The sequence below is a fragment of the Chelonus insularis genome, unplaced genomic scaffold (genome assembly GCF_013357705.1).
Source record: "Chelonus insularis isolate UGA/USDA-ARS -01 unplaced genomic scaffold, ASM1335770v1 contig_41_pilon, whole genome shotgun sequence".
Taxonomy (NCBI): domain Eukaryota; kingdom Metazoa; phylum Arthropoda; class Insecta; order Hymenoptera; family Braconidae; genus Chelonus; species Chelonus insularis.
In genome coordinates this window covers 193,268-215,856 of record NW_023276571.1, presented here as the reverse complement: position 1 = coordinate 215,856, position 22,589 = coordinate 193,268, and the positions used below count along the sequence as shown (strand labels likewise).

At 28.4% G+C, this 22,589-nt stretch overlaps 2 protein-coding genes across 3 annotated transcripts in view; one reads left to right on the top strand and one right to left on the bottom strand.

The window, feature by feature from the left end:
• The window catches only part of SK (small conductance calcium-activated potassium channel), a 56,656-nt gene that overhangs the window by 21,568 nt on the left and 12,499 nt on the right, over positions 1-22,589 (top strand). For both annotated transcript variants that reach the window (XM_035087774.1, XM_035087775.1), the window contains exon 3: positions 2,865-2,960. In XM_035087774.1, the coding sequence (XP_034943665.1) occupies positions 2,865-2,960 (96 nt within the window). The remainder of the gene's footprint in view (positions 1-2,864; positions 2,961-22,589) is intronic.
• Positions 3,375-4,431, bottom strand: LOC118069572 (uncharacterized). Its single transcript, XM_035087776.1, has 4 exons — positions 4,112-4,431; positions 3,873-4,025; positions 3,625-3,783; positions 3,375-3,541 (listed from the first exon to the last, which is right to left on the bottom strand). Exons 1-4 carry the CDS (start codon positions 4,178-4,180, stop codon positions 3,395-3,397), a joined length of 528 nt encoding a protein of 175 aa, XP_034943667.1. The 5' UTR covers positions 4,181-4,431; the 3' UTR covers positions 3,375-3,394.

Here is a 22,589-nt window from a genome sequence, read left to right as displayed (position 1 = left end):
AGCTGAACAAGTTTCCTTTTTGGAATCTTCAAAAGCTTCTATTATTCTTAGGGCCTGTCTTTGTTAAAGTAAAAAATTTAATCTATTTCTAATGACTAATTAAACATAATTTTCAAAATCTTATTAGGAGCACATCACGGACCCAACTCTGCTACCCTAACAAAATTTGATGCACTCCTGATAGTTAAATAAACAAACCCTTAATGCGGCCAGTCACGGGCCCCATGCAGTATACCTGGCCTAAAGACTCGGTGCAGGTCTAAAAACAGCTGACCAACCTACTTAGTAGGTCAACCCAAGTACCAGCAACATTTAAATATTTGGTCAAGAGTCATCATTTACTCATCATTCTTTTAAATGTGTACCTGACCAAAGTCTAATGCTAATTTCCTACCATCATAATCACCATCATTTGCCCAGGTAAAGTTCCTTAAACTTATAGCCATATTGCAACAAGTCATACCTAAACACAGGTCTTTTCTAATTCAGCTCCCTAAGGGTCAGAGTTTGCCTGGCTGAAATGTATAGGGTACTTTTCTCCCAAATTTATTATTCCAATCATGCTCCACAACTGGACCATCATCGACATACCAACCAATTCTGGTCTATTCATCAGCAATGACTGAATAACAATTTCAGGTCACAAAGTATCTTATACTACCAAGTTAATAGCAATTTAAATTGCTTACCCTGCATTAAAATAAAAAATTCTTTTCATATTTACGAGTATACCATTCTATATCTCCATCATTAGCTTTAATTTCTCATAGCTTATGTACAACCTCCTAAAGATTACTTCTGTTAGAAAAGATCCTAAAAAAAATTCTTATTCAACAAAACAAAAAAAATATGTCACTACAGCAGAGAATATTATCGAATAGCTGTTCTTTCTCATAAAATACTAACACTCATGAATTGAAAGCTCTAAAAGTCGAAAGTTTAAAAGTTCGAGTGAAAAGAAGCTTCCATGAGATTTATAAATTGAACATCTAAAGAACAAATTTCCAATTGCTCTGAAAAAATATTAAGAGAGTATTAATGTTTACTTTCATAAATAACAAACAAAAAATATTAACAAGTATGATTATTAATTGATAACATATTTTCCCTCATTAATACCCACATTTCATTATTAAGCACAGGAGTGTTGAATAATTAAATAATTTTTACGGGGAAATTGCAAAACGGCCAAGTATTTAGAAAAGGTTGCGGCTTCAACATCTTCATAATTCCAAATAGTTTTATTTGGATAAGAACTCTCGAGAGACTCAATTGTACTTCAAAAAGCTTACGGAGTTCCAATTAAATGAATAAGTTAGTTATTAAGCTTCCAGCTTTAATCCATGTGAACATGGAGAAATTGTTTATTACCAGCATCAAAAAATATTAAAAATGTCTTAACTTAATTTATGATGAAAAAATTCTCTTTTTCTCTTACACTGATTTGAAAATATTTATCACTATTAGGAAACGATTAATTAATTTTATAAACCGTTAATAAATATTTTATAATAATAAATAAGCTTTGTTTATGAACTAATATAGAATTGGAGGTTATCCAGGGAAATTATTTTCACGCATGCGCACAAATTATTTCTGAGCTGGTTCGCTCAAATTATTAATTTTCTGTACAGAAAAATCTCTATATAATAATTTCTGATAATTAATAGCTTTAAAAAACTTAAAAAAATATATAATGAGTACATTAAACATAACTTAAAATTAATAACTTCTCGTATAACCTCCAATTTTACTATTCCAGTGTTTCGATTATAATAAACCGGCGTTCGCAACGCCACCTAGCCGTATATTGACTAGAACTATCTTATTCATCAATTCGACTTTGATAACCTAACTTTTTGTCTTATATGTACATTGTTTTTATTTATACAAATTACTTTTTTCCATCCAATCTACTATAAAATATGGATTGTATTGGTTATATTTAATTTCTTAATAGCCAAGAAGATTCATTATTTGTTATAAAATATTTTTTAACCGTTAAGAAACCTTTTTTGCCACTACAAATCTCTTCTATCAGTGCAGTGCAAGTGAAACTTAGCAAAGATAATGACTCGATTAGATCTTATTTCAAATATTAATTTACTAATTTCCACCTAATTAAAATGAAAGCAAAAAAAAAAAGAAATCATTGAATATGTAAATGTCCAGAGTTTAATTCTTCAAGGTTTGTACTCAATAATTCACCGAGCCAATTACTCCTGTCACGGTAAATTGCACAGGCGCATCCCTAGTTTTCGATCACCATTGATGTATACGATTAGAAGCAACTTTTTCTTTCAAAACTCTATAAAAAAGAACTTTCACAATAAAGACGAAATTTCCTCTCTAACTGTATGCTTCATTTTTCTATCCAAAGTTAATAAAAAAAATCAATAACTCATACAATTACCAATTTATTTTTTTAGAATAATAAAGAAGTTATAAAAGGCTTATAAGTTTCTTATTATCAATTTTTAAAGGGCGTGACCGACAGAAAACCGGTCGAATCTGACATGCGCAATGATAAATAGTAGTTGTCCTGGCAACTCGTAGGAATCATGCATTTATCCTGATCTCTGTATCAAATTCTGTGCAGACAGCTTGTCTATTGATATTCAGATTAATAATTTGACGGTGAAATTGAATTTCTCTAGAATCTCAAATGTCATCTTTGACTAGAATATACAATAGAAGTATAACATCTTCGTTTAATGAACTTGTCAACCAACTTATGCAAACCAACACTCTCCAATTTTCAGCACATTTTGTCTTCTATTCATGATCCATACATATATACATATTTGATGCTTGAATACTTCATCTAAAAGCCAATAAATAAAATAAAAATACTTATGTTTCAGGCCTCGTTCTACTCGACTGCACTTAAAACACTGATCTCCGTGTCTACTGTGATACTGCTTGGCCTCATATTTGCTTATCATGCCTTAGAAGTTCAGGTAAGTCAATCAAGCGATACAACCCTCAATCACAAGTCACTTCTTAATCAATAAGAAGGTTTAATAAACATGCCATCAATTATTAAACACTAACAAGCAAGATTTGCTTTCATTTATTCTAGATTGTTGAATCAGAAACCATCACATCTAGGGAGCCATGATTATTCATTTAATATATATCGATTTAATTGGATTACCCAAAATCAGTTTTGTAATCAAACTGCTGGAAAGAGTTTTTTCTAATCCACCTTCTAGAGATTTGAAAAAAGATAATGGAACTTGGGAACCTGCCCCATTAGATGAGAAATCATTTAGCAAGTCCTTCAGGATTAAATACAGGTTCTTTTGATTATTATTTTACTTAGGATTATTTTATTTTAAATATAAATATAAGAATTTATTGCAGTAAAATTTATCACATATCGATTCAGTGATCACTGTATTTTAAAGTAAGTCCAACATTGATAAAAAATGTGGTCTTCTTGCTGACTAGTGAGGGTTATCTTGTAGTCGTTTGGTGGAAATGTATCGGGAAGAGTATCTAAAGATACTAGATTTACGTGACTTCCTCCATAGACACCCTAAAGTTTAAAGAAACCATTAATTACTGAAGAATTTATTAAGTAGAAAAATGGATGTTTTGGTGATTGCTATATTTTTATACCGGAGGAGATGGACACTCTTCTTCATTTATCCCCAATTGTCGGTATATATGTTGACCAAAAATAGGTTCATCGACGGCACTACATGCTTTAACGGTAAAATCAATTCCAGTTGACACAACAAATTCACCCATTGAAGCTCCAATCATCTTGAGAGTTATCTGCATTGAAATAATATTAATTTATAGCTTGTACAGTTAAATTTAATTGTAACAAAATTTCTAAAGTTTATTTTAGATACAAAATTCACCATAGCATCAGCTGGCAAGATTTTGATTAATGTAAAATTGATAAAAAATTCGTTATCTCTGCCTTCATTTTCAATATATACTTCTATATCTTTAAAGTACTCAGGATCAGCTATAGGACACTCGACATCATAACTGACAATACTCAAATCAGCCTGGAAAAAACCATTTTAATATATGATTTAGATGAAAAATTACTTACTGTAATGCTTTAATAGTATGAGTTAGAAAAATTCCATACCTTGGTAGTTTGGAATTGATTAGAAGCAAAAACAATTGCTATTGTAATTAAAAGATTTTTATTCATCATTACTTAAATAAAAGTAGTGATTTTGTCACGTTATAGATGGGTAAAACCCTACCACATTCACTTTGTTTTAGAGAATGAAACTTATCAACATTCGTAGTCATATAAATAACTGATAAATACATTTTCAAGTGCATTCAGTGACGATTTAATAATAGACTTACACTATAATTTTATCATTAAATAGTAAATTAATGTACCAAACTTAATTATTTCTATATAATTATATTGTATCAATATAAAATATGAGGGAAAAGAAGTTCGAAAGCTACATGAGTGCACTTTTATATCAACTATCAAATCATCACAATTACTCCCTGACATTAGACATAGATCTATTGTTTTATATATTTAATTACTATTGTTGTTACTTTGAAACAGATTTCAATGTTTCCTATTTTTTACTTCCTTCTTTCGTCACATTTACTCAATCCAAGTCATTCTTCATCAATTATTTTGGATATGTGGTATTAAAATTTGTTAATAAAATTTATATTCATTTTAATTCTAGACCTGATAATCCAGTGTTGAAGTTCATAGGCTTACTGCAGTCCTAACTCAACTGTCCAAGCTTGTTTCGGTTTTGTTGTAGAACTAATAAAACTTCGACTTAGTCTCTTTGAAAGAATTGCCATCCTTCAGAAGCTACATTTGGAGTTTTTAGGTAGAACATCACCAAAATGTCTTACCATCTCCTTTCTAAAGCTTTCCATAGCATGTGAAACCTCTAGTGTGCTTATAAGGACATAGATTGATTGAATCTATCTTAAAACATCAATGATATATTTTTTATTAACCTTAATAATCACTTCATAATGGTCTATTTAAATAAAGAAAACAATTTTCTATATCTTTTTGATGTAAGAGAGTTCATGAAACATAGATCTATTTTTTATTCCACTTAATCTAGAATATTTCTGTCTGTTAACCAATGTTAAATATAAAAACAGGTGACTGTTCCCACGGTTTATACATCCAGTTTGTTCTCTCTGACTGTATTTGATATATTTTCTGCTTTTAGTGGTCAAGCAGCTTGAAAAAATGAGAATCATTCCATCGTAATGAACATTCATATGATTCAATTTATAAAGTGGCTATTATTTTTTTTTCCTTCTCTCATTCTTGTTCATTCGTATTTCTGAAAAACTACTTCAATTAAATGATATTGGTACTTTTTACTCATTAATATTAATTTTGGTGGTGTAGTGTAGAGTATTATTTATTTTATTCCAATGTGCTTATGTTAGAGTATGCATTACCCTGAAGTTTGATTCTTAAAATAAACTATGATTTGTGTATTTATCAAGTTAGCTCTTTTTCTGATCATAATTCCGAATTTCCATTTGTACTCTTACCCTAAAAGAATAATCATCTATAACAAGTCCCTTTTGTAAAGTCTCTTAAGAAAAAAGTACTCCCTTCTATCACTCCATCATAATTTACATCCCAAAAAAGTAAAATTGTGTAGCTCCCAAACATATAAATATTCAACTTAGTTTTACGAATTTTTAATGGATCCTTCACTAAAATTTAATACATTGCCCTTTTATTTTTATGTGAGTTGAAACAGTAATGTTTCTAATGAAGTCATTTTTCTTTTTGTACACAAGAAACTCAATTACCATAGAACTTTTTACTAAAATATGTTGTAAGGTCTGTTAATCCCTGTTTGGTCTAAATGTTCCCTGAAGTGTTCAACAAAAAAAGTGACACAGAACAACACTAGAATTTTCCTACAAATGCAAACAAAAAACTTCAAAGTATCCAACCTTTTAAAATTAACAGAATCCTATTCTAGCTAGATCCTCAATGTCATGGAAGTTCAACGTGTAATATACTTAAACATACTGTTTGTTTTTCAACTCCAAATTGAATATTCTGGTAGATACTTTATTCTAGCAGCATGTTCTTTTAATGAAGTTTGTGTACATTGTATTTAAGTAATATTGCTAATTCCCTCTGCAAATATCTAAGTTCAGTAATGAATAGATAAATGCTTTAGCTCCTTGGTAGTACCGATAATTAGCACAAATTGGTGATGTTAATTAGCAGCCCAGTCAATGGAGCCAAGCTTCGGTATGAGACTACCCTTCATTGCTCTTTGATAATTAATTATCTTCATTAAATATCCAATTCTTATCGATGAATATGAAATTATTCAAGGAAATAAATCTTGAAATTAATCACTGCTTATCGAACTAACAATAAATTTTAAAAGATCTTTTAGACAGTTGTAAAAGCACAAAATTCCAGATCAATTATTTAGATTTTTATTTAGCAAAAAGATCCATTTTGAGTGATCACCAATTGATGTGAGTGAATGGACATAACTTTGTCTGTAACACAGCTTATTTTAAGCTTATCATCTCATTTCATAAAAATTAATTGCTCGTTATTTTTTTTTAATTCATTATTATCAATGTAACTCGATCATGATGTAGCATTGTGAATTATGTAATTTCACATTGATAATAGGATAACATAATCTCAACCTTTATTTAATATTTCCAACCTTTTTAATAAATTAAATCATGGAATTTTGATGTTTAATGAGAGGTAGTAATTATTAATAAATGTGATTTGAGAGGATTTAATCATTTCATCAAAGTATAAAAGCTTATTTCTCTATCAACAATTTCTTGATATAATAATTTATAAAATGATAAATTTTAAATTCAATATTACTTTTGATCGGGATGTTTTTTTTTACAATTATTCTTTCCAGCCCTAACATCTAATTAGTCACAATAAAGGTTGTCAGTTTTAACAAAACAACCGACTAATTTTCAGACTTTTATGATTGTTATCCTAGAGCTAAGCTAAGACCTACTGGTATGACTGACTAAAACTTATCTATTTATTCTGGTCTTAATGATACTTCTAGTTTCTTCTATTTATATTAATTATTGTAATTATATTATTGCAACTAATTTTAACAATAAGTATTAGAGTAATTAATTTAACTAAAGAATTCAACAGAATCACATTAAGAAGAATAAATAATCAAACAGTAATATTCAGTTACAAAACTATTATTGGATAGACATGTCACAAGAAAAGATTTTCAAGAGAGAATGATTTTTTAAAGAATTGAATGGGAGTTGGTCGAGGGGGTGCTTGGAGATTGAGTAGGATTGTAGGTGTAGAGTGGGTTCTTGATGGAGATGCAAGAGATGAACAGTGGATGAATGATCAGAATTATTTCCTTCATATATCAATTATCACTTTATTTTTGAATAAACTCTTTTGCAGTGCTTTTCGCTGATTCATTTTTAAAAAGTTCTTTTCAACTTTTTTTTTATTTGTGTCTTTATAACTCCACTTGAGAAATCATCAGTACTTTACTCATGATTAAAAATAATTGGATATCATCAATATGTTGATCCTGGTTGTACAGGATTGATTTCTCTATTGTTATTAATACTTTTACTTAGGTAGATAAAGACTAATTACTTTTCTTTTATCAAACTAAGTTGAAGATAATCTTTGATTCCAGCATTGTATAAACAGCAGGACTAAACCTCATACAGAAGTTTCAGTAGCTTGAACAAAAAAAAATTCATTAATTAATGTTTAAATATATGATTTGAATAACTTTTGAGTAAAAGTAGCAAAAAAGATTCATTAAATAGCAGTTCAACATCTAGATGGTGAGATTAAGATGAGTTGCGTCTATTTAGTGTGCATGAATATACTTGAAGGCAAAAAGTTGGAAACAAAAACAACAGGTTTTTTGTCACAGTAAATTATTTTTTTTTTTGTCAAGATAACAAGATAAGCAATACCAACTATAAAAAAAACAATTCATATAATTCTGAATATGTTCGTTTTCTCTCTACATTTTATTAGATTTTAAAAATTTTTTTTATATTCATAAATGTTAACTTTTAAAATGTCCTACGTGTATTCTGACGTATTCATGTACGAGTGTTTTGAATCATTCATCCTTTGCTACTTCTCAATATTCGCCAAGCTGTTCAAATAAAATACGAGTGGAATGTGTGATGAAAATTCTGGCAGATTTTTTTAGAAATGTCAACGTTATTGTCGATGTCTACATATTTTGAAAGCTTCTGAATAACAAAGTTTATTTTTAAGATTAACTTTTTTTTATATTGATAATTTTATTTTCCTTTCAATCTGAATTTAAATAAAAATACTAGTGAATTTTTAATATAAAAAAATATTTGTTGGATATTTTGATGAAAATGAATGAAAATTCTTGAAGGGTTCTCGATTTTTATTATCAAAAATTATTCATGGTAAGATGGAGTATTGGAATTTTAAATAATCCAATGTAAATTCTTTTATAAAAGATGTCTATTCTACCTAGACACGAGACTCAATTAGAAAAAAACATCTATCAAAAACTCTACTGATTGATAGGCAAGCACTTGAAGCAGTCATTAGAAAACAAACTCCTGATTTAAAAAGTTATCATCAAGCCAATATGGACGTATGGTAGCTAGCTTTGAGGCTCAGCATGCATTAGCTCAATTCAAGTAATACAACGATGTCATTCCAAAGCTCTAAGAGTCTTAATAAATTCTACCTGAGTCGTTACAAGTAAAAATATTCACCAGGATCTTGGAATAAGCACTGTCGAAGAAGGAATAGCACTATTCAGTATGAGATTTATCGACAGGCTCAGCTACCACCTGAACAGACTGGTCTCAATGATCCTAGATAGGAGTAATGAAGCACATAGACTTAGAAAAAAATTCAAGCCACTAGACCTACCATAAAGATTTATAGAGTGAAGGTTTGCAGTACTCTAAAGTATTATAAGACCTCCTAATGTTCATAAATAAATCATCACAATCACTACACACTTTAAAGTATCTAGAACTTTCTTCATTTGAATTTTATATCACATCTTCTATTGCAAAGAAAAAAAACCTCAATCATATAAACTACCTATGATAGATGAACGTGATCTAAACAAGCTGTAAATCATCAAACTCTCGAAGGGTTTGATATAAAACGTCAGGCTTTGGAAGATTATTTGAATTTCCGACATAACTTGAGAACCGTCTAATCAATTTCACTTAGAATTTCATCAATTCTAATTGAACTCAGAGTCTATTGATTGATTAATAATTAGAATCAATCGAAACGTTCTTGACACGTCATTAAGATGAAATTTTTCATGTTTATGTAATATTCGCAAGAAATTATTGATGCAATAATTTAAAAACAAAATAGGTAATCGATCAATGATGTTATGATGTTACAATACATGCATGCATGTAAAGCATAGATCAACTTGATTAGTTTAATTACATTCTCGACCACTACAATCGCTATTAATGTATAGAGAATTACATTATACAGGAATTCATAGCTACCTGACAAAAGAGAGGATGTAAGGTAAAGTTCTAGTATATTCTACTTTTTTTATTCATATCAATACATACACTCTCCTTGGAGTGGTATTCTTCTCTAAGGTCTAGGATAAAAAAAATAACTCGAGATACTTAAAGTTAACAAGCATTAATTTTATTTTTTATCTTCTAAAATTTGCTCAACAATTTAAAGGATTTTTTTATCTTAATCGAACTACAATTGGTTCTTGTTCTCTATTTCTTTTTGAATATGAATGTTTGCAATCCTGAAATCGAGCCAAATATAAGATTTATTCCCCAAGGCATCAGCTCACACATGTGATAGAAGGATTGACACTTGGATCTTGATGTTCTTTTGAATGGAAACTTTTTTTCTGATATCAAATATTCTAAAGAAAAAAAGAAATTCAAATTATTCATTTGATAATAAATAATTCTACATCGATTACACTCTTGTATTTTTTTTTATTTAAAAAAATACAGCATGAAAAAAAATTTTGCATTCAAATCAATATTAATTGTTACCTCTGAAGTAAATTAAAACAATTAAAAGGTGGATACTAACCTTAAAAATGGGTAAAATTTATTTTAAACTGGTCAACCTTGAAGTGAAGTCAACTGCAAAGAAGTATCATGTTCCATGTGTTAAAATTTACTTTAAAATGGGGTAAAATTTTACCCCAAGATATATTTTTTTCTTCCAATCACAACGATTCTTTTCTTTATGTTATCATCATTGTGATCAACTGTGGAATATGTAAGCATTGTTGTTGATAGACTGGTGTGAAGAGATATTATCCAAAAGAGACTTTCACCCTTACGAGCACAAAAGGTCATATGTTCTCAGCTATTTCCCTTGGTGATGATGTCCTCTTGTTTTTTGTGAACACTAACGCACGTACCTACTTGATATGTACGTAAAGTAAATTGCAGAGTCTCTTGTCTCCATTTTTTTTCTTGTACATAACTGAGGTACTTCTTCACTTCAAATATTCCAAGTCACGTTTTTTATAAGATCGTGCTATCGACTCTCACTTTTTACCGAAGAAAATGTTTGTCATCTTGTTAAAATATTTTTCATCCTCATTATTTATTACTGAATATATTCTTAAAGCTGTTCAACTTCCATGTTATATTTTTGAAGCTTCAGATAGTTATGTATTCCAATGTTTGCAACTTCTAAAATTTCAATTTCATTATAAAAAGATATTTCTAGTTTATTATAAATATAAAACTCACTGTAGCGTCATTTGGAATGGATCTTTTTAATGTAAAATTAATAAAAAAACTTGTTTTCCTTGCCTTCATCTTCAATGTACTTAGGATTAACTTTAGGACACTAGACATCATAATTGACACCACTCAATGCAGGCTAAAAAAAAAAACAATTTTAATTTGCGATTCCAATCGTATGAGTTAGAAAATTTCTATACCTCGATATTTAGAAATTATTGTTATTACTGTTAGGAATTATTGATGAAAATATTGTTATTCATCATTACTTGGTAATTATTCATTTTTTAGTGTACTTTTTGAAAAAAAAAATAACTCGATAATGTTAAAAAATAATATAATAGAAATTGTAGCTAAAAACATAAAAATTTGTCATTTTTTCAACTTTTGAGAACCAAACACTGATTTAAATTTCGTTTTTTCGATCTAGCTCCATTTTTTATCATAAATGCGCCGTAAAAATGAATAAAATGAAAAAAAAAATTCCTATATCATAATTTTTCGATTTTTTATAGCCAAAAATAGGGTGGACCCCACTTCCAAATAATTACCCATTACTTAAATAAAAGTAGTGATTTTATATCTGTCACATTACAGGTGAGCAAAATCCCAAAACCTTTACTTCGCTGAAGAGAATAAAACTCATCAACATTCGCAGTCATATAAATAACACACATTATTAAGTGACGATTTAATAATAGACTTACACTATAATTTTATCATTAAATAGTAAATTAATGTACCAAATTTAATTATTTCTATATAATTATATTGTACTAATATAAAATATGAGGGAAAAGAAGTTCGAAAGCTACACGAGTGCACTTTTATATCAACTATCAAATCATCACAATTACTCCCTGACATTGAATATAAAAAAATATCATTCAGTGTATTCAAGAGTAATAATGCGCACTTTAATTTTATCATTAAACAATAGATCCATCTGTTGTCTCATATATTTAATTACTATTGTTGTTACTTTGAAACATATTCCAATGTTTCCTATTTTTTATTTCTTTCTTTCGTCACATTTACTCAATCCAAGTCATTCTTCATCAATTATTTCGAATACGTGGCATTGAAATAGGTAAATAGAAATTAGGTTTGCTTTAGGTGTTAAAAATTTCCATACATTCACACCATGATTTTCGATTATTACGAATTTGAAAGTTTAAAGTTCTCCATATCAAATTTATTCGAAATGAATGGCGTGATATTAAAACACTTGAAGTGTATTAAAATAAAACAATAAGATTTGTAATGGGTGTTCATAGGATGAATTTTATGAACTAAGAAGAGAGAAAAATAAAAAGACTAGAAAAATTATCTAATAAATAAGAATGACTCAAAAGTCTGCATTAATATTTCTATTCAATAAATATTTTGATATTCGTTGAAGTTCAAACTGATTTGCAATATAAAGTGCATTTAATAAAATTCATCAAATTATGTTGATTCAATTATTACTGGATTTTAAAGAAAGCCCAACACTCATACAGGATGCAGTTTTCTACTTGACCAATAACGATTATCTTGTAGTCGTTGGGCGCAAAATTATCTGGGAGAGTATCTAAATCTACCAAATTTATATGATTTGCTCCATAGACACCCTAGAGTTTATAAACAATAAAACCATCAATAACCAGAGAATTGATGAAATAGAAAAATTGACTTTTTGATGATTAATACTATTATACTTTCATACCGGAAGAGGTGGACATTCTTCGATGTTTATTTTTAATTGACTGTATATACGTTGTCCAAATATAGGTTCTTTCGTGGACTCACACAGTCCAAAAGTGAAGTCAATTCCAGTTGCCACAACAAATTCACCCATTGAAGCTCCAATCATCTTAAAAGTTACCTACATTGGAATTGTATTTATTCATAGTTTCATTGAAGTGCATTCATTTATACAAAACGTACCGTAGAATCAGGTGGCAAGCTTTTGATTATTGTAAAATTGATAAAAAATTCGTTATCTTGGCCTTCATCTTCAATATATACTTCTAAATCTTTAAAGTGCTCGGGATTAACTTTAGGACACTCGACATCGTAACTGACAATACTTAAATCAGCCTGGAAAAACCATTTCAATTCGTGATTTAAATCAAAAATTACTTGCTTCAATGCTCTAGTCATAATAAGTTAAAAATATTCGATACCTTAATATTTTGGAATTGATTAGCAGCAAACACAATTGCTATTGCAATTATAAAATTGATATTTATCATTACTTATGATATTTGTTACGTTACAGATGGATAGAACCTCAACACTTTTACTTTGCTTAAAAGAATGAAATTTATTAAAATTCGCTTCCATATAAATAACAGATAAACACATTATTTAGTGCATCCAAGAGTGACGATTGTAATTATAAACTTATGTAATAATTTTAATCTTGAATAATAAATCAATGTACCAAACTTAATTATTTCCATATCATTATATTATCAATTATACTAAAAAAAAAAATGACACGAAGAGGAATTAGATGCTTTATTTTTATTCGTTTAATGTTGCTCAATATTATTATTTTTTTTTAATTCCAAGTTTGATTGGCTCTCCAAATATACCACTTAATATACCACTTAATTTAAAATTTGGACTATTGTTGCTGTTTGATTTTCTAATAAGATAAAATAATAATATAAATAAAAATTTCGAAATCTATAGTCCACTTCTCATTCTCCACTGAACATCCTAAATCACTTTCTGGATAATGAAGTGATATCGGACCTAGAAATTAAACGGTAATTTACTGTGTCAAATATTTCATGAGAGTCTGGAAAGTTGTTCCATCTTGACTTTTATTTTCCTGTCAGCACTCAAATCTTCAAAATCTTTCCAAAATATTAAATTAAGTATCAAGAATTATATTCTTATCATCTCAATAAATAATGAATCCAAAGTGTAATATTTTTTCCATAATCATTTGAAAAATATCTAGGGGAATAATTCGGTAAAATATTATAGATAATTACATAGATCACAAAGATTTTTCATTGACCCACTTATCTTTGTTCTTAAAATGATCAAATAAATATTTCTGCTTCATCAAATCCTATTTTCTTACATCAGCTTTACGAGAGAATGACCTTAATATTAAGAGAAAAATTCTAGAATCGTTTCCAATCAATCATCTATTAAGTTTACTTAATTAATCACAATAAGCTTAGTGCTGTGTTACAGATAAAAAATTTGATCATTAGAAAATTTCCATGATCGATAGATACTCATTAGCTTGGAATTGGATTCCATTATTGCATGGAATATATCAAGTAAAATCGTCATAAGTTTGGGTGCAATTCTATCAATTCAAATGACTTTTATTCCTCCAACATGACTATGAATTATTATAAAATTTATTGGATTCTTAAAAACACAACAGGCGCATGCGTTTAAAAAGTTTGACGATCACGAAAAGTGAGTTTGTCAGAAGGAAGATAGTGGGTGGGATTGGGTGTGTCTAGTGTTGTCGCATTCTTAAAGTAATCTTGATGGTTTAAATTTTCTCCTTGACCTTCTCTCCACTTACCTTATGACATTTTTTGTTTTTATTCATTTTTACCTCAAACAAGTTTCAACCATTATTTCAAATCAAAGTCAATCACTCTAACATTTTTTCTATTCAACTGAGTGATTACAAAAATCTTAAAAAAAAATGGCCATTTGTCAGATCAACTACATTTTAATCAAATCGGGTTTGATGATTTTATTATCAATCATTAATTCTAGACTAATCATTTAATTAATTGAAGCAATGAAGCACTGTTTAATTGTGAGAAAGCTCACAGCTTCTTTGCCTTCAGAAGAATCCTTGGAAATTTCGTATGATAGTTTTATTTCGATTGTTAAGATTCTATTATCTTATCTGGAAGGTGTATAATTGGTGGACTGTACGATACATTACGGTGAATTCGCCATAAGAATTTATGAGTTGATGTTAAGTCTTATCCTAGGAATCGTAGACTCTTGGTGGAGTTTACGACAATAGAGACACAACTAAGTACTATTATATGGAATGGCCACTCATAAAATAGTTCAAGCTCAGTAAACCGGCTAGTTTATGAGGTCAGCAATACCATCAGCTGTTTGAGTGCTTGTGATTATCCTCCATTTTGCAGTGAGCTTTTAAAAGCATCTCTCGATTCATTGTCCAAAAAGCTGACGTAGATCAGTCAATCTGCATCAACATCGTCGACCCTTATATTTTCTATCAAATCCCTTTCTTTTCATTAACTAATAACTTATCATTTCAACTCACCCCATGGTTGACCAAGTCTCACTAGAAAACACACACTCGAATAAAATCAATAGCTCTCGTCTTTTTTCGAAATTTTCTTTTTTCTCTAAATTCAAATTTATATGCTTGTTTGTCCTTAGTATTAATCTCCATTAATTTCTTTGTTAGAAGATTGAAAAAAATTAAAGTTTATTTATCATTGAATACACACACCAATCAGTAGAAGCTAGCAGATGAAAGACAATGTTTATGTTGAAAAAATTCTCTGACTTGGGAAAGTCAATATTTGTCTTATTTGTACCCAAGTTTTTTTTTTTTTTTTTTGAAAGAATAAAAGGAGAAAATTTAAATTGATGTAACAATTAATCCGCTTTTGAAATGAGCTTAAATTTTTATTATTTGCATTTGTGGAATGTTGAGATTCATTAATGACTGATAAAAGATAAAGATAATTATTGATGTGGAAAGAAATGCTGTAATCAACTTCATAATTTAGTCTTACAATTAATTAGTATTATTAATAGCCATACAATAAAAGTAATCTAATTTTTTTACAATGAATAATTTAATTTACTTCATAATAGAGATGAGATATATGAATATTTAATTATTTTATTATTATAAAAAAAATTTATTGTTTATAATAATAAATATTATCCTGATAAAATAAAGTCAATATTAATACTTCATAACAGAAAATAGCTATTTCTATTGTTTTCAAAGAGATCCATTTTCAACTGCACTTTAAATTGCATTCAGAGCAATGTTTTCTTTTCAGTGTAAAATAAATATAATTTCATTTAACCAAGGGCTCAGTAGAGAATTATCTAGGTTTTGATACCATTTTTCTATTGCTTGAGCTCAAATGCGAGGCAAGTCAAGTCGAATAATTATACTTTCAAATATAAAACAATTTTTAAAAAATTCATAGCACTAGTTGATCGACCATGGTTGCATTCACCCTAAGTATGACTGGTACATTTTTCTATCCACTAATATTTGAGTGTATTTATAAATCTGTCTTCACCAGAATAATAATCTTGCAGTCAATTTTATTGTTTTCACTGTTTCATTTTTATTGAATTGGCTTTTAATGATTTAAGAAATTTTTTGTTCATTATTTCAAATGATATACTTTCATGAAAGTATCATTTTAAGCACAATAATTATCGTCCTCGTTATTTATACTTGGTGCACAGTTTTATTAAACCCTTAAGGCTGTTTTCGGTTAGATATTATTGTTGCCAATAAATTATCCTACTATTTAAGACAACGAAAAAGTATCCTGTAAATTCAACTAAACAAATTTTATAAACAACTAAAAAACCTCGAGATGATATTGCAAGTATCTCATCCTACATTTCCTCCCTATCATTAGACTTTGCCTACAAGGCGAAATTATTATCCAACAAGTGCATTCTCAGCGGGATGTTATTTTAGCTAACAACGTTCAGAGTTACGACTTTCTTAGCTATGAAATAATAAAGTATGACAACTGATGCTTGAAAGAAAATCAAGTCTTATCGATTTTGTGTTAAAAAAAAAATAACAATACGTCTAATGATATTCCAAGGTATTTTGAGACGAGGTCAAAAAAAAATTTATCATCATCAATCCTCAAGCTTCATTTGACCAGAATCTAAAAGTTGATTCGACTCTTAAAGATTAAGAGAAAAGTTAACTTTCTTTGGCTCACTCGAAAGACTTATAAAAACAAGGAACGTACATTTTGACGCTAGCCAAAAAATATAATAAGTGTCGTCTTTACACGTTTACAATTGTTTTCTTAGTTCGCAGTAAGTAAATCACTCGGTTAAATCGACTGACTGTGAAAACAAAAAGAAACGTAAGTAATTGAAAAAAGGCAATAAATAATGGAATGAATTTCGTACGAATTCGAAGATTTTAACGGATATTAAATGAAAAAATCAAAGCACTAAAGATTATTCAGTCAAAGCAGAAGATGTAATATATTATCTCGTAAATGTCATGTATGGAATTAATATCATGGGTGTTACAGGGGAAGACGGTCATCATATTTCAACATGAGAAACTGTTATAATTTATGGAATTCGAATATAATACTTTGCAAGCTTTTTTAAGTGTATCTAAGAATTTTAAGCTAATTTTTCCACCACTATTTTAAATAAGGGACACAATTAGAATCAATTTTTTTTTACATATTTAATTTTTACCGGTAAAAAAATCATCAATTTGATGTTAAAATTAATTTTACCAACTATAAAATAACAAATGTAATTATTAAAAACTATTAAAACAAAAATTGTATATAGGTATTTTTTTTTTTCATTTAGCAATAAATCTAACACACTCTACTAAATATTAGAAGTAACATTTTTAATATTTATATGTCTCAATAGAAAATGAAATAAGTAGATAGATAGATTAAAATAACCTTGAGGTTCATTAAATCCCAAAAGATATTTAATAGTTATAATAGAATCGTCAATAGATTTTTATTTCAGACTCGTAAAAATCACTTACCATGCCTGACCAAACTCCCACTCGACTACTTGAAGTCTAATTTTGTTTTTTATTGCCTCTCTTTATATAAAGCCGAAATTTTTTTTTCATTTCCTCTAGATCAATACACGAATGCAATCAAGGTTTTAACTTCATTTCTCAGTCGACTTTACTATTTCGACTTTTTTCCCTTCTTGACCATTTATCCTTTCCTTCCTATCGTATCGAATATCTTGATACCACAGAAGGTCACTAAAGACGTGAGGATTTGGCTACGGACCAGAGAAATGCCTTCTAACTCTATCCTTTTATCTCTCCATAATGTCTTCATTTTGAGCTTTTCGTAAGCTCCTTTAGCTCCTAGCCTATTTGATAACTTCCATTCTTTATAGAACTTCCGAAATCCTATTGCATCATTTAAAAGATGTGGTTACCCAAAAAAAGAGTTGGATCCACAAAAATTCTATTTTATGGTTTTAAAAGTTAGTTGATAAAAGAATATTGGAGTTAAATGATTTTATAACACTCTTTGGTTGGTTGAAAAACAGTATCACAGGGTTCGGATCAATAGGCATGGCAAACGAGGCTCTACTTCACTAGCGGAAAGCTCATATTTCGGCAACGGTGCTGTGGGGAATTAGAAAATTAGGTTTAAATTTTGAACAGAGGAAATACCTTTGATGTTGTAGAGCGTGTAACTCCATGTAATTTTGTTATTTTATTCATTAAATATTGAACAAAGTACTTTAGAAATAAAATTTTACATCATAAATTTATGAAATTTTCATTTTAATAAAATCCTTTCTTACAAGGCTTTGATATTAAATCCGGACAAATAAAATTTTTATGAGTTCATTCAAATTCTATTCGTCTGTCTTCTACTAGATAAATTATCTGAAGAAGAGAGTTAAGAATTCGGCATTTAATAATTGACCTACATTTTTTTTTTTTAGCAATTATTATTTAAAATTATTTTAACATAGATTTTGAGAGAGGTTGAAAATAGAAAGAAAAATAAAATTGTTTTTTTGTTGATAGGTCATGTGGGATATTGAATAAAAGGGCTTTATTTGTATATCCTAAAATTACTTTCGATTTTATAGCAAACTGTTTCAATAGAGGAAAAAGCTATAGTGATGGTTGTTAGCCACACAATTTTAAAGAAATTGATATTCACATTTTGCTCGATTTTATAGTTGAGTTTGGTTTGCACTCGATCAGTTTTTCTTTAGCTGTAAAATAATATTTATTGAAAAATCTACATTGGGAAATCGTATGTATGATATGGAAAAATAAACACTGATATCTTTGACTGTTATTTTACTTATGTCACAGATGTAGGAAGAGATCGAATTAAAGTAGAAAATATTACTTAACAATTCATTAATAAATAGAATTACATTTACTATTTTAAAGTTTAATTCACAATAAAAAATTACATATCTTAATTAATTAATAAAAATAAATGATGGAATAAAAACAAAAATTTAGCAATTATTTATAAATTTTAATATATATATACAAACCACTTACATGCATTAATTACATCAGTTAATTTACCCTAAACAAACTTTTACATCAATATATTAAAAGTTTATTCTTCCCATGATGTCTAGATGTCACCAACATTCAATGAAGTCTAGCACAAAGCACATAATTTTTATATTTTGTTCTGCATAAAGTTTTCAAACAATTTCTATGTCACGTTGGGACTGGCTTGTCACTACCAGAGTTGTAATTTTAGAGTAAAGCAACCTACCCGAAACATTCACTTGCTATCTTATCAGGTGGTATAATTTGTACAAACAGACTGGAATGGTATGTCTGCAACCACTCTTGGTAATTGCATGAACCAGCATCTTATCGTAATGCAATTGCCTTTCTACCTCTAATGGAGGGTGTCCAGCTCATCTTTTCACCACTTGAGAATCAAGTTTATAGGAGCCTAACTTATTGAGACAACTTTATATCCTCCAGGGGTATTATTCCCCCATCAGAGGGTGTCCTTATCTTTTAGGGATTCTGGTCAAGTTGACTGGAATCCGATACTTTTATTCCTAGATCTTTTTTTAAATAGCAAATCTGGACATGAACTTTTGTCATTTGATAGTCCAACTGCTATTGGAGACTTAACAGGCTATATCTACTTGATCTCTTCATGTCTTCTAAATTGAACTCGACAACAAAAAAAAATTTATTTAAAGTAGTTTTATCAGTCCATTCGTATTTTTTTTAGATAGATATATATCGAAGGACATTTACATTCTGTTTCTTTTTCTGGTCTGAAATTATATAGTTGAATTGAAAATCAATAATCTGAAGAAAAAAACTTATTCCAAATTCAACCCTACCTCCAGACCAAAGTAATCAATTATTTTTCATTTATATTTTGACGTTAATTAAATATGTCATTATAGCACGTTGAAATATAAAACGTTATAATATTGTTAAGAAACTTTGCTAGAGCAATATCCGTTTCAGTTTATTCACAAGACTAAAGTTTTTTACCCTAAGAAAATTTTTAGCCTCTATAAGAAAAAAAAAGTTTCCTCATAAAAGGCACATCAACAATTATGATAGACATAAAAACAATAAAACTTTAGTCTTATTATTGCTAAACATTGGTAAAAGGAATAAATTATTTGAAAATATTCAAAAAGAAAGAAAAGATTTTGTTGGAGAACATGTAGGAGGTGTTGATTAAACTGTCAAGGCATCTCAACAGTATTATGTAATACCACTTAGTCAGAATAATGAACAATTGAATTTACAAAGTTTGAGTTAAATTTAAATAAGATCTTTATACAATCTTAAATTCTATTTATTTTATTTAAAAAAATGTAGAAACATTTCTGCAGATCATCTTCCTCAATATTGTATACACTACAAATCCAAGTGTGTGATTGTATGTGTTAATTTCACATACTACACAGAAATTTAGTGTGTAATTGAAATTTAGTGTTTGAAAAATATACAGATAAATTTTGTTACGTAATAGTTTTATACCTTTCATATTTTTTTTTAGATCAAACATTAAACTAAAACACATTTTAAGTATATAAAAATCATTTCTTAAATTTTATTATTGTTCATTTTGAACTTGGCTTAAAATACATTTAATAATTTATTTAAAGACATTAAAATAAAATTATCAACTCTTCAACAATAATATTTGAAATAAATATTATTTAAACTTCTCAATAAAAAAAATGTTTATAAACAAATTATTTGGAGTTGATTACAAAAGTGAGTAAAGGTCAATGCTGTAAACTTTTAAATATATCAACACATGTATACCTAAACGTGAGTAAAATTTTATACGTTAGTTACTGAAAGGCAGTTATAGTATGGTCACAAGTCGTAAAGACCCCTCAACAACACTAGCATTCCAACCCTTCACACCCCCACACACACACTTCTCTAGTGGAATCACGTTTTTTCTGATAGAAAAATGTGTCGACATAAAATAAAGTATTCTCAGCATATAAATCTTTCTTTTCTGTGCACATTAAATCTCGGAGTGTAAAGTTACAATGCACTTCAAGTGTGTTCAATATTAAACGTCATAAACAAACTGTATACTCTACACACTTTTAAAGTACATTTTATTTTGTGTGGTATTTATCCATAATTTAAGAGTCAGAATAGCTGACATTTATTATTGGAGAGATATCAGTTGTGCCATACCAACTTAATAGATTCCATGATTGTGGTTTTACACACCTGAATTAGTGGTTTAATATGATCGCGGTTTATCTGTTCCTATTTAGACATATTTGTTGTAGCAATAACATTATACATTTATGACTTAAGTATATGTATACATAAATAATAGATAAATATAAAATTCGGATATTTATTACAAATTAAATCAGTAATGATATGAAACATATCATGCTGAAAAATCTTGTTTTAAAGACTACATTAATAGATGATTTTTTATTAAATAAAATACTGATTATGTGGCCTTGAACCTCAAGAGCCTCTGGTTGATTATAAATTAAAATCAAATCAACTCAAATATTTACGATACTTTTGCTATGGAGTCTGACGTCACAAAGTAATAATTAAGTAACGATCTCACATGTTAATAATTAGAACAATTTTTAAGATCCATGTATTTAAAATGCACTCATGTTAATTTTCAATAAAGCTGCCAATTTTTAATCAAGTTGTAGAAGTCTGATGGAAATACTGCAGCAAAATTACAACATGTAAAAAACAGAATTTCTCTAAAGAAATAAATATACAATGAAGTAACACTTACGAAACGGAGTTCTTTGCCAAAATCTATATTTTTAGGCGAAGCTTTTTGTCAACTTCTCCATGTATTTCCTCCCAATTGTGTTTCAAATATTTTCCGATCACGTAGTTGACTTGTTCAAGTGGATACTCGGTATGAAGGAATTGCAAAATTACCGGGTGCAATATTTTATTATGCAATTAGAGGGTGACCCTAAATCCCTTTCTTGAATACTTTTGATTATACTCAACAGAGTTGAAATTGACTAGAAGTATTCTACATAATTTCAAGTGAATTCACATGTTAAATTATTTATCATTTAATCTAAAAAATGAAACTTTTATTATTGCAAAAGAATTTTTACATATTTATTTGAAACTTTTTTTTAGAGTCGAAATATTTGTATGAAAATTTTTTTTTTGCTGAGAAAAAAAAAATAAATTATATTCTGTTGAATAAAAAAATATTTTGAAGTAATTTAATATTATTACGAATATTGCAGACTATAAATCTAGATACTCGTTGGAAAAAAAACCCTTTGACTGAATAAATGAAATATATTGGAATTGAATAATACTCATCAATTACACGGTTCTCGAGTTTAATGAATACTCATTTAATCAATAAAGCATATTATTAAATTAATCGAATCATTTATTCAATTTTATTTTAATGAAACATGAAAATTTATTTTGGTGCTTCATAAATATATTGATAACAAAATACTTGAGATATTTTAATCACTCTGGGATGTATAAAAAAAAAAAGACCCTGGGTCCTTTGAAATAAAATTAATATTTTTTATTAAATATACACACTATCTTTCTGCATATTGATTAATTTGTCTTCTATTCC

What these genes read in the sequence shown, in the direction of transcription:
- LOC118069572 (XM_035087776.1), bottom strand. Translation starts at nt 4,180, where the DNA reads ATGATGAATAAAAATCTTTTAATTACAATAGCAATTGTTTTTGCTTCT. An exon ending in TCTTGCCAGCTGATGCTATG is followed by an intron (nt 3,784 to 3,872) that starts GTGAATTTTGTA and finishes ATTTCAATGCAG; the next exon opens with ATAACTCTCAAGATGATTGG. An exon ending in AAGAGTGTCCATCTCCTCCG is followed by an intron (nt 3,542 to 3,624) that starts GTATAAAAATAT and finishes TTTAAACTTTAG; the next exon opens with GGTGTCTATGGAGGAAGTCA.